The 12,158-nt window shown below is 54.0% G+C and overlaps 1 protein-coding gene and 1 long non-coding RNA gene across 5 annotated transcripts in view; one reads left to right on the top strand and one right to left on the bottom strand.

Annotated features, from left to right (window-relative positions):
• Window positions 1-2,414: 2,414 nt before the first annotated feature.
• Window positions 2,415-12,089, bottom strand: KIAA0040. Of its 3 annotated transcripts, none has more exons than XM_080407529.1 (2): window positions 11,943-12,089; window positions 2,415-5,966 (listed from the first exon to the last, which is right to left on the bottom strand). In XM_080407529.1, exon 2 carries the CDS (start codon window positions 5,859-5,861, stop codon window positions 5,532-5,534), a length of 330 nt encoding a protein of 109 aa, XP_080263655.1. In that variant the 5' UTR covers window positions 5,862-5,966; window positions 11,943-12,089; the 3' UTR covers window positions 2,415-5,531. The 3 variants fall into 3 exon arrangements, with proteins under 3 accessions (XP_080263655.1, XP_080263654.1, XP_080263656.1); XM_080407528.1 differs by lacking the exon at window positions 11,943-12,089 and adding an exon at window positions 11,678-11,804; XM_080407530.1 differs by lacking the exon at window positions 11,943-12,089 and adding an exon at window positions 6,860-7,178.
• Window positions 8,183-12,158, top strand: part of LOC308071711 — a 93,734-nt gene continuing 89,758 nt past the window's right edge. The window contains exons 1-2 of one of the 2 annotated variants that reach the window (XR_013931279.1): window positions 8,183-8,327; window positions 8,424-11,370. This is a non-coding gene — a long non-coding RNA (uncharacterized lncRNA). Of the gene's footprint in view, window positions 8,328-8,423; window positions 11,371-11,844; window positions 11,881-12,158 lie in introns of those variants that run through there. The other variant, XR_013931280.1, reaches the window with a different exon arrangement.

Here is a 12,158-nt window from a genome sequence, read left to right as displayed (position 1 = left end):
TAATACATTCTAAATAATCCTTCCTGGATTTTGGGGGAAGTAATGAAATTGAAAATAAAGGAGCTCATAAAATTTTTCTGTCTGCTTTGGGTGGCAGAACTCTTTTTCTTCCCATTTAAACTAAGCCTTCCTTACAGAGATGGAGCAATACTCAGGCCCAGACTAGGTCTTCAGAGTCTGCTCTAAAACAGGGATGGGGACTATGTGATCTCTTAAATGAATTAATACTGCAAAGCAATTAACTGGTTTGTGGTTGCTAGGACCTGGCTGAGGACAGCTAGCTAGAGGATTGATTCTCAAAGCTGAGTACTATCAGGACTGTGCCTCTTGTGTGCGTGGGCAGACAGACTCATCTGAGCTGTGTTAGGATATCCAGGCCCTGGTTTGGGGGAAGGAGGAGACTAACAGAGGGAGGAAAGGAAAATAGCAGAGGTTCTGTGCTAAGAGCTTGAGAGAAGGACACAGGAAAATGAGGGTTCTTTACTGTGGTGAAGTGATTTTCTTCCTGTTGCCTGTCTGTAGGCAAGAACAGGTTTTGCTGTGTTGTTCAGTTAAAGGGCACAGTGTAGACATGATCTCCTTCTGAAGCTGAATCTTACATGAGAGCAGGGAATATTCTCTTAAGAGGTATGAGCTTTGTATTTCAGAGATAAAGGTAAATAAGACACCTTATTTGCATTTTCTCAGGTGAGGTTACTTACCCCTTCTAATTATGGGTCCCTCTTTCACCAGGAAGGGCAGTCAAAGTGGAGGCAGCTTGAAAACCGTTGCAGGAAGTCAGTGTTCCCAAACAGCCACAGGATGGCATCATCTCTTCGTGCTACTGCAGGAGAAACTTGCCTATGTCCAACTGGCCTCTGTGGAGAGACCTTTTTGGGGTTAACGGGAGTCAGTGCTACAGCTTCAGAAGCTGGGTCTGCTCAGCTAAAGCAGTTCGTTTGCTTTAAGGACTTGGCCGTTCTGGTTTCAAGGTTCAGGCTGGTTCGGGTAGTCCTGTAAAAAATGTCAGAGCCTCTTACTACCTTGTTTTGCTGCAATACTCAGCCCTGTAATGGTGATGCTGTAGGGCCAAAACATATTCTGAAAACCTCTGCCTTGCCTTGAGGTCACCGGAATTTTATATACTGGTTTGCAACATGCCCAGGGGCAGAATTAGAATCCAAGAAGGATCCTCTTTGCCTTGGCATCACTGTGTAGATGGGGACTGTCCTGTTGCTGGGTCCCACCAGCAAGGACCCATCTGGTGTGACACATCTGGGGTGCAGTGTGGCCAGTGCTGCTGCAGGGGCACCTCAGTGAAATGCTGCTGCAGGGGGAGAGGTGGTGGATTCTTCACCCAGTTCCCCAGCATTTACCCAGGAGGAGGAGGGAGAAAGCCTGCCTCTTCCCAAAGATAATGTCCTCTGAACGGTGTAATCTGGAGAGAAGATAGAAGTGTCTTACTACACTGGGCACTGGCTTGCAAAGCAGCAGTGCTACTTCTGGTCACTGCTCTGAGCTTTGTTGGCTGAGTAAATAGAAGGGAAGAGTCAGTGAAGATCCAAATTTTCCCTCCTAGTGGGGTTTCATGGACTGTGGGGGCAATTTTTGCATCCCCTCAATCCCTGGACTGCGCCAAGATGCTCAGCTTCACCCCAACCCCTGCCTGTTTCTAACCTAGGACCCAGGAACTTCCCCTTCCCTCTGCAGCCCGTGGTACCCCTGAACGCCTGGCCCTGAATACAATGTGCAGGGCTGCTGTCTGCAGAGAAGCAAGGCGGGCACACTGCTCGTTCCTTCCCCCCCAAAGTGTGTGTCTGCCATTTCTAGCTGCTCGCCGCTGTGGTCCTGCATGCCTCATACCACCAGCCTCTTCCAGAGCCTCAGCTCTGTAGGCAAGGTGCAGCCTGGTGCATCACCCAGGTGAGAAGCAGGTTTTTTTTTTTTTTTGCCGTTGTGGAGGGAGACCTCAGTGGTGCATGACTTGGAAAGCTCTGCCCAGGTGTGGTGTGTGCCTGGTCTTATGACTTACCCAATGCAGGCAGCTGCGAGAAGCTGCAGACACTGTGAAATACTTGTCTGATCAAAACCAACTGGGGTTAACTAGTCTGTGCTGTTGACCCTCTGCACGTTAAAATAACTCCTCTGCAGCCCACCTCCTGCAGTGCACAAACACAGCTTTTCTTCTTCCTGCTACTTTTTGCCCTTGGGTAGAGGAGCTTGGCTGAGTTCATTAACAAGGCAAGACCATTAAATTTTATTAAACTAAGCTGTTTCTTTAAGAAAATGTCTCTGAGCTGCACAGCTGGCTGCAGGCAGACTGCACAGCCTCTGCCCGCTGAGCTCTCCCTGTGTCTTATCTAGGGCCAGGACGCAGATACAAGAAAGATTTCCCCAGGAAAATAAACACACGACTGAGCGCTAGAGACACAGCATTTGTTTGCAGTTTGAGTCATTTATTTTTGGGTTCTTTTTATTAAAAAAAAAATAAATGCAAAAAATTTGTTTTGGTTTATCTTTTCCCCCTGTTACGTGAACTGTTTAGGGAAAATAAAAGGTTGATATTGAAATGCAGTTGTGGGGAGGCAGTGCGGAGGTGGCTGGAGAGTGGGGACCCATGCAGCAGGGTTTGTGTACCATGCATCTCCTGCTGCCTTGTTAGCATGGGTTGGGTGGGGTTGCTGCTGCTGCTGGGCTGATGGGTGGCAGGTTCTGGTGCACCTCAGGCTGTTGCTGCTCTTTTGCTTTTGCCTCAAGAAGCAGCTTATTCAGTGTGTGGTATGGCTAAACCAGCACCCCTCGAGCAAGGTGGCCCGCGTGCTTTACAGGGTGCGAGGCTCAGACCATCCACTGGTCGGATGGATCAGGGTAGGGTTGTATCCTAGTCCCGCCCTGCCCAGCCCTGGGATGGTCTGAATGATTTTGGGGAGCTCTTGAAATTCAGACTTGACTCTGAACTCCCCAAAGCCTGGATCAGACGTGTTGCATGCAACACAACACACGTTTTCTTGACAGTTCTCTGGTTCTGGTAGGAATTGGTTGCTCTCACCTAACATTACTTGCTTCCCCTTCCAGAGAAGGACCTTCCTGCTGGGAGCTGCGCAAAGCCCAGCAGCTCCACACCAGGCAGGTTGTACTCTGCTTGTGCTGCCTGCCTCCATGCCTCTGCTTGCTTGGGTATGCCTCTGACCTCCCATCGTGTTTCCCTTCGCTCTGATATTTTATTTTTTTTATTTCTCTAGGCAGCACCGCCCTTCCTCCAGGGCTGCCGGTGCCTCTGGATTGCAGCAGGAACACCTGCCTGGGCAGGGAGGCTGCTTTGCCCACCTGGTAAGCGTTGGAGGTAGGAGGGCTGGGAAAAGTACCTGGATGGGGGGAAGGAAGAAGGGATACTACAAATACAGTGCTGGCTCTCCAGGGTCTTGGCTGGGCTAGGGGTTTGGGACAGAGACCAGCGCTATTCTTGCATGTTTCTCTCTAGGATTAGCTGTGGCAAATCCTGATTTTTTTATAGCATTGTATATTGCTTCATGTTTTGGAGGAGGAGAAGGGAGTTGCTTTGTTACCATTGAAATAAGTAAGCTGGAAAATAAGGCACATATGGGGTCAATTTAAGGGGCTGTTCAAGGAGGAGCCTGGCCTCCCGGCTGTTACCAGCACAGCCACACACAGCCAAACCCCGTGAAGTGACGTGATGTTAATATTACCCCCCTCTCCGCATGGGTCAAAACAGGCTGTGCTGGGATTGGGTGGCACAGGCAGCTGTTTCTAACTGGTGGCTTTGCCCCGCAGTGGCACGTGCCCTGGGAGCCAGGGGAAGGTGGCATTGTCCTTGCCTGGGGTGGAAGCGGTTGTGTCCAGCAGCTCCATCCAGGCTTGCTCACATGGATTTGGCTGCTCGTCCCCCCAGATGTCTGGCTCTGGCTGGTAGCTCTGGTCTGCTCCAGCAGCTCTTAGGAACTGGAAGAAAACGGGAGGAAAACATCCAGTGTACAGATGCTGGGCAAAACCCAGATGTGATGGGGCTTGTCATCACACGCGCACACTCCTCGTTGGCAAAACAAGCTGGGGGAGACAAAGCCTGGTGGGGTGGAGAGTGGGGAGGCAGAGGAGACCCTGAGCTCCTTGGGAGGTAGGCTGGGCACGCAGCCCTAGGGGAAGCAGAAGGTTAAAACCAGAGTAGGGGTGAGAGCTGTGTGTGGTCTCTAGCTGCTTTGCCTGGCTGAGCCGTCATGCATCCAAGGGAGATGAGGATGGAGAGGGGTGCAGAGTCCAGCTGTATGCTGCATCCCTGAGTAAGGGATGACTGTGGGCATGAACTTTACCCGCCTCTGCTCCTACAGCACATGCCAAATCCCAGAGCAGGCAGGCTTGACAGCCATTCCCAAAGCCCTCTGCACAGCATACAGAGCTGCCCGCATGGCATCAGCCAGCAGCAGCGTGTGCTCGTGGGTCTGCGTGTGTTTAATGCGTGGCACAAGGGCTGCAGGGAGAGGGGGTGGCTGAGTGTGCTGGGAAAGCGTGTCTACTGCTTCAATACCGCTTCAGTGTGCCTAGCCCCACAACAGAGGGGCCTTTGGTCCTTTTCTTCTTTAGTAGTCATTCAATAAATAACTCTAATGCCCATAGCTAAGCCTTTACACAGCCTCGGCTTGCGTTTCCACTCTTGCAGTAGCGTGGTGGGCTCTTTAAAGGCAAGTCTGTATAAAACAGTCTTTCAAGAAAGGTTTGTCTTCTTAAGTGCTGGTGCAAAGGGGCCGGTCTTGCAGCCTTCTCTCTCCTCCCTGCCTCTCACCTGGGTGGCAATGCATCCTTCTGCTTTGCTGCCTTAAGGTGGTGTCTTGAGGTCTCTAAGGTTGGGCTGAGGGCATCTGGCTTCAGGTGCTCTCAGTTGCCTTTGATGGCCGGGAAGATGGCACATCTTTGAGCTGTGGGGTAACTGCTCTCAGCTTTCTTTGCATCTCCAGCGTGAGCTGAGTTTGGACAGAGCCTAGACGGTCAAGTTGTGCCATCTTCACGGCCGGGCAAGCGAATGAGGCATGCCTGGGCTCACTTCGTATGCGACCCTCCGTGTTTGTGCAGGGGGAGCAAGCAGGTGGCTCGGTCTTTGAGTGCACATGGTCCCCCGCACCCTTGCCTGCGCCACAGTGCGTGTGCTTGCATATGAGTGCAGAGGGAGAGCCTCGCACCCGCTTCGCTGCGTGCCAGCCCGGTGCGTGCATTGTGCTCATGGCAGGAGGTACGTATGGCCCGGTGGCAGGTCACCCTTGTGTGCTCAGCAGGGCACGTGTCCACATGCACACCTGTCCTTTGCCGGGGTTTCTGCCCTTGGGCATGCTGTCATGGTCGGGCAGAAGTGGCTTACATAAACCTGTGCCTGACTGCCTTGCTCTCTGCTGGCCCTTCAACACGCTGGTTAGCCGCTGGGCTCAGCCTCTTTTGAAAGTCATCATAAAGTGGCAGCAGCTTTGGCATCTCCTCGTCCCTCCTAGTGCACAGCTGAAAGGACTGGTGGCATCTCAGAGAGGAGGGCCTGAATGCCCTCCTGTCTGCTAGATGGGCAAGGAGGGTCTCTTGTCCAGCAAGAGCAGCTTGGGCTGAGCCGAGATCCACAGGTCCTCTTCATCCTTCTTCTTCTTCTTTTTCTTCTTCTTCCTCTCGGCGTGCAGCTGCCCATTGCTGCTGGGGCCACCTTTCTTCCTGCTTTGTCCCTTTCGGCTGCAGAAACAGCAGTGGCAGCAGATGAAAATGAAGGCAATGAGGACGACGAAGGGCAGACCCATCAGCACAGCTAGGCAGACAGTGTTGAAGACACCTTCCTCGTGCTTGGTACGGATAAGCTCCAAGATGGAATTAAAGAAAGAGCTGATCTTCTGCTCCATGTTGGCTCCTGGGCAGGCTGCCTGTGCTGCTCTCTCCACCTGAAGGCCCCCTGTGATACGTTCTGTAAGCAGCTAGTGGGCTCCACAAATGTCCTTGGATGGTGCCTGCAAAGACAGGAAACCACATGGATCAGGTGCCTGCTCCCTCAGCATTTTTCTCCATGGAGCTGCCAGCACAGCCAAAGCCTCAGCAGGATGAAAGGTCTGCTGCCTTGGAGAGGTCTGGGGTCACAAGGGACAGGCCATGCTGCCAGCCACATCCTTTTGGGTGTCCCCATCTGAGAAACACAGCCTGTCAACCTCTTCTGGGGTTCATTCGTGGTGGTGTGGATGGGCAAGGAGGGCTTTGAGCATCCCTACATGCCTTGTCATCTAGCCAAGCACAAATTCTGCCCCTCTGGACATATAGCTCAACTCTTGCTTGGCAGCCACAACACGGAGCTCTTATTAGACCTCTGTAGGGCTTATTTCTTAGAAGAGGAAATATTGTCTGCAGGAGCTTTCCTGTCCAGGAAAGGACTTGCCTGGTCCACCTTGCAAGGGACCACACCAGAGAGCAGTTCTGCTGCCATCGGAACTGGGACTTGACATGTCACAGGTCTCTCTTTACTCCCATCCACCCTAGGATGGGGTGTCTCATTTGAACAGCCCATTTCTCACGGTCTGGGACAGGCAGCCCAGCTGCTGTGGGCAGGACACTGCCCTGTGCTCGGGCAGCGCAGAGGCAAGGTGTGCCTGTCCCAGCCACCACACGGGGGTCTGGCCCTGTTGCTCTGGCACCCGGGGCACTGCCAGCAGGTTTGGGGTGGGGGCTGTGGTTAAACAGCCTGGATTTTTGATGGGGACTACGGTCAGTGGGACTCGTAGGTGATAGGCAAGTGGGTGGACCCCAGCCTGGTGCCCAGGGCTGCCTCCATGCACCCAGGGCTGGCCACAAAGGCAGCGGTGGGGGAGGACGAGGGTTGGCTGGGGATGGAAAAGCCAGTGCCGTGCCTCACCTGGGAATTGCTCCAAGGGTTTGGGTAGGGCTGAGGAGCATTTCTGCGGCCTGACGTAAGGTTTTCCTCTTCCCTCAGGGAGGGAGAGGTGCTGCTGAGTGGCGGGGCTCCCAGGGAAGCCCTCCTGCTCTCCTGGGGCCAGGCAAAGCTCCTGGGGGGTTTGAGTAGGGCAGGGGGCTTTGTACTGTGAGTTTGCAGTTCTGGTTCAATACGAGGTTTGCTAAATTATGGGTTGTACAGATGAAGAGCTGGCAGGGGCAACATCAGGCTGTAATACCGTGTTTCACCCTTGCTCAGCTTTTTACATCAGGGTCTTTGCCAGCCTTTGGGATTCAAGCCGCGTAGCTTCTTGAGGGAATGCAAAATCCCTGTGTGCACAGGAGGGGAAACTGAGGCATGGGAAAAGAAAAGCCAATGCTTCCATGTAATAAAAACTTAAAAGGTACAGCCTGAGCTCCAAAGGTGTCCTGGAGCAGTTGATCCACTTGTCCCCTGTGACCACCGACTCCTCGGCTCTCCCTCTGGCAGCTCCCCCAGAGCCCCAGCACCGGATGAATGAGAAGAGCACCCAGGCTGGTTTCAGCTAAAGCCTCCTTTCTATAGCATCCTTCCTTGCTTTGCATCACGATTATTGCTGCTGCGGCACCTGCTAAGGGATGCTTTCCTGCACCCAGCGTTTTGGGATGCTCTGCTTCACCCAGCTGGTGCCACTGCGTATCTTCCTGCCTCACTTTGCAATTACACCCTGCCTCCTAACGAACCAAGCTGCCAGCCTTGCCTGAAAAAGAAACCGCAAGTCCCACCCAAACCTAACCATAGCCCCTGTGCCGCTGCCAAGGCAGAGCTGGTGGGCAGCCCCCAGACAGGTGTTTCCCAAGGGAAAAACCTGCCTTCAGAAACAGTGTCCTGGGACCTACAAAGCTGTATGGGGGGTCTTGTTTCCCCAGCTGCCCCCAGCCGCTGGCTTTCAGACCTGATTGCCAGGATCCCAAGAGCCATGTCCTTCAGCATAGATGCTGAGCTCTCAGTTTGGGCTTTTTTGGGGAATTCTGGACAAGTGCTTAGATCCTATTAAAAGAAGGGGTTTATCCTCCCTGCCTCTCACAGAAACAGACTGACCGCTGTAAATTTATTGTTTCGATATGCACGAGAGCATAGCTGAGCTGGCCCTAATTAGCTGGTGCTGGTGCTTTTTCTTTCGAACACGTGCATGGGAAATGTGATGAAAACAGGCGTATGAATTTCTGTGGGTGCCTTTCTGAAAAACTCTCATTGGAGATTTACCAAATGAAATGCAGCACTTTGGGAGGTGGTTTGGGCTTTGGCTAAGTGAAGATGTTTGAAGCTAATCTTTTATTGCTGGATTTTTTTTCCAGTCTGCTGCATCTTCCAGTTTCTGCTTGCTAGAAGGGGAATTTAAAAAAAAACAAAAAACAAACAAACACAAAAAGACAAAAAAAAAAGGACTGTGGTGGGGCTTTTTCTGGAGGTAGGCAAGCAGGATGGGGGGGGATGCCAGGCATGCGCCCAGGAGGGAGGGATGGTGCTGCAAGACACAGAAGAGCCTTTTTTACCCTACCTCTGCCACTGGGCAACTTGCTGGCCTTGGGAAACTGGCTGCTCCCTGCCTTGCCTCGTTCCCTTACCCGGCAGAGGACAGTGATGTCCAGTCCCCACCTGAGAAATCACAGGCTACCACTGAAGGCTCAGAGACCAAAATCCCTTCCACCCTTTTCCTACCCCCTGCCTAGGGCCGGCAGTGAGGTTTACAGATCTGCTTTTGCTGACAGGAGAGATAAGCAAGGGCTCTCTGGGTGCAGCTCTCTGCTGCCTGCAGGCATGACAAGCAAAGGGCAGCGGCTTCTGAAAACTGCTCCTGTCCCAGCCTTCCTCCTTGCTAAGGCCTTTTTTGGGGGCAGCTGTCGTAAAGGTTAAACTGCAACACAAGTAAACAGAGCAGCTTTTCCTCGGCCTGAATCATCTGTGTGATGCAGGTTTGCCATTTATCCATAAATATCCTGACAGCTCATTATCCAGGCAGGAATACTGGACGCCTAGGATACACCTCATTCCAAAAAAGAAGTACAAAAACCCAACCCCAAAACAACAACCGCCTTTAATTTCAGACAAAACAGGATGTACAATTTTATTCCTGGGCTGAGCTGCTTTATATTTATTGCCTCTAAACTTCTGGGGAGGGAAGGAGGGCTGGAACTTCCTTTTAAACTTGTAATTAATTGTTTGCAGAGAAAAAAAAAAAAAAAAAAGAGAAAAAAACAACCCAGGGAGCAGAGTCCTTTGAAATGTTTCCACTTTAAACTGGAGTTGAATGCGCTCTAGAGGCCCTGGCTGCTTGTCCTGGGAAGTGCCCAGCTGGGGACATGTGGCTGCTCTGAGCAATCCCATAGCAGCAGGGATGCGGCTGAGCGTCCCTGGCAAGGGGAAGGCAGAGGTACCTGCTACCACCCTGACCAAGCAGCGCCAAAATCCTGGGGCCACTTTTCAGCATGGCTGTGCAGCTGGTTTTCAAATGCCTTTTCTTTTTGGTGTGTGCGTCGCCTTTTGTTTTGTAGATGAAGGGATGCCTGTGCGCTAAATAAAGGGGTTCTTCAGTTTAATTAAAAAAAAAAAAAAAAAAAAAAAAGCAGGGGGGAGGGGAAAGTAGAAAAACTGGTGCCTTTTGAGCCAGCGGCTCCGAGGGCAGAGGGGTTACCCAAGGCCATCACCAGCTGAAAGCCTGTGTGCACAGTGAGGAGCTGCATCTAGGAAAAATCCATGCTGCCACTGAGCATGGTGCAACAGCAACGTCTCCCCTTGGAGAGGGGACGAACAGGGAGAGCTGCGTCCGTGCCGTGGTCCATGACGGGTGTGAACCGTGTGCCCAATGCACGTGTTGCCACAGCTGGGAGGTCAGCTGTTTTTTTGGGTCTAGATATGGGACCAAAAAACAGGCCCAGGGAGGCACTGGGAGACAGGGCAGCATCTCGGGGAGGGCTGCTGAGCGCCCTGCTAAATAAGCTCTTTGGTTTTGGGTAGCCGGTGCTGGCAGCGACTCGGGGGAAAGCTGACACGGTAACTTGCTCGGGAAATCCTGTGGCCAGGGATGGACAGCTTCTTCTGACAGCAGCTCTACATGGCTGGGGCTTGCACGTCTTGTGTAAGTTTTAATCGAAGTTGGGCATCCAATACAAGGTTCTTTAATCCACATTGGCTCTGCAAGAGCCGGTTTTCAAGGGTGGGGATCGTCTGCCACTCCTCTGGAGTTACAGGCAGCCGTGGGTGGAAAACAAGCTCCTTTGGAGGGCCAGCTTGGGATGGCACCACAAACCATCGGCATGCACGGCTTGCCTGGCTGAGCTGGAGGGGTAAAGGCTGCCAGCCTGAGCATGGGGAAATCAAAACAGAGGGGTTGCCTTGGCAATGCTGGCTTGCCCACATCCTATGCGCTGCAGAGCGACCGCAGCGGCTAGGGATGGAGGTAGAGTTTGCAGAAAAGTTGCAGTTTGCTGGAAACAGGGGGCAAAGAGCTAGAAACTGTTATGCAGGGTCACTGTGGCAGAGGGGAGAAAGCTGGAGGTGGTTTAGGACCTGATTTTGCAAGTTAAGTCCTTTAGGCTCAACCCTCAACTGGCTCTTACGTCTGTGTGTAGTTCCCTCCAGCCTAACAAAGCTCAACTGCTCCTCTTGGCTGACATGCCTGGCTCAGGCAGGAGCGGGGCTGCTCTAAGGCGCTTCTCCCTGCATCCATGTTGAAGCAGGGGGCAGCTCTGGAGAACAACCAACTGACAGCCCATGACCTGCGGGGTTTGACCCCGTGTACCCCTAGGTTATTTGAACTCCCCCACGCTTGGTGTTCAGCTGCAGCTTGGGACTTGCTGTGGTAACACAAAAGCATCTGACCTGCAGCTGCCCCTGTTTCCTTAATGCGGACCATACCGGATCTTCTGGTGAGACCTCACTTCATGCAACTGATGCTACGTGGTGCAAAGCAGGAATCACAATATTCAACTTGACCGTTTCCTTCTGTTATTTGCTTTGTATCAAGCTTTATACCCACTTCTGCTGGCAGTGATAGCTCGGGATCCAGCTAGGAGAGGCTAACTTCTCTCTCAGAGCCTGTGCACTCTCTGGTACAACTAGCAGAAACACAGCTACGCATGCATGCACACCAGTGACATCTATTTTCCCATTTGCACCTGCAGACTTAAAGGAAAACTGGATGAAAGCTGACACTGGGAGTGAGCAGTTTCCTGCGCTGGGATTGCATGTTACTCTTTCGGAAACGGTGAATAATACGAGTTTTGCTGCCGGTCTCTCCGAACTCGCAGCAGGCTCCAGAGACCTTCCTCAAACGTTCAAAACCAAACACCTAAAGCTATCCCCCAGCAAACAAAACCAACTACAGCTCCGTCTTATTCCCACCGCCGTCAGACCTTCCAGCCAGAAGCCGTGCGGCGATGCTTTCGTCCCCTAAAGGGAGCGAGTTGGAAAACTACCCCTCCGAGTGCCGGGTAAGAGGGTTAAAGTGAAAGTATTTTGCAAAATGCTGCCTGGAGCCCGCTGGGACACCATCCGCACGCCGGCGGGATGGCCGCCCTCGGTGTACGGGCCAGCTTTGCCTTCCGACATCACCCCCATCACCCCGACAGCACCGGGCGCCCCTCTGGGCCACCTCCACCCCCTCGACACTGTCACCGGCAGCGCGGTACCCCGGCCGCCCACCCGTGCCCCTCCGCGGCTGGGCTGCCCACAGCGCTGCTTGCGGGAGGCTCGGGGGGCTGCGGACCCCCGCAGCAGCACCCGCTGGCGCAGCCTTACCTCGAGCTTTGCTGACCCGCACCCCTGCGCTGGGCCGGCGTGGCCTCCGCAGCCGGCTGCTCCTCGGCGCCGTCAAGTGCCGCTGTCCCCACCTGCCCCCGCCCGGAGCCACCCCCAGCGCCCCCCCGCCCGTTAAGCAAATGGTGTGGCCTCCAACCCCCGCACAGCGGAACGGCGCTGCTGGGGGGAGCGCAACGCCCAGGGTAACGCTGCGGCTCCCCCCGGGACCCCCCCCCGCGCCCCGACCCCCGGCCGGCCAACCTACCTCGGCGCCCGCCCGGCCCGGCCCGCAGCGCGGCGGAGGAAATGGGCCGCCCCGTCCCGCTGCCCCCGCCCCCGCCCGCCCCGCCGGGGCTCCCGGCCCCGCGCCCCCGCCGGGGGTAGGGGGCACAGCGGGGGGGTGCGCAGCGCGGGGGGGGGAACCGCCGGAGGGGGGACACCGAGGGGTGGGGGTGGGGGGCACAGCGGGGTGGGGGGACAC

Source organism: Falco punctatus (genome assembly GCF_963210335.1).
Source record: "Falco punctatus genome assembly, chromosome: 11".
Lineage (NCBI taxonomy): Eukaryota > Metazoa > Chordata > Aves > Falconiformes > Falconidae > Falco > Falco punctatus.
This window is presented reverse-complemented; position numbering and strand designations above follow the sequence as displayed.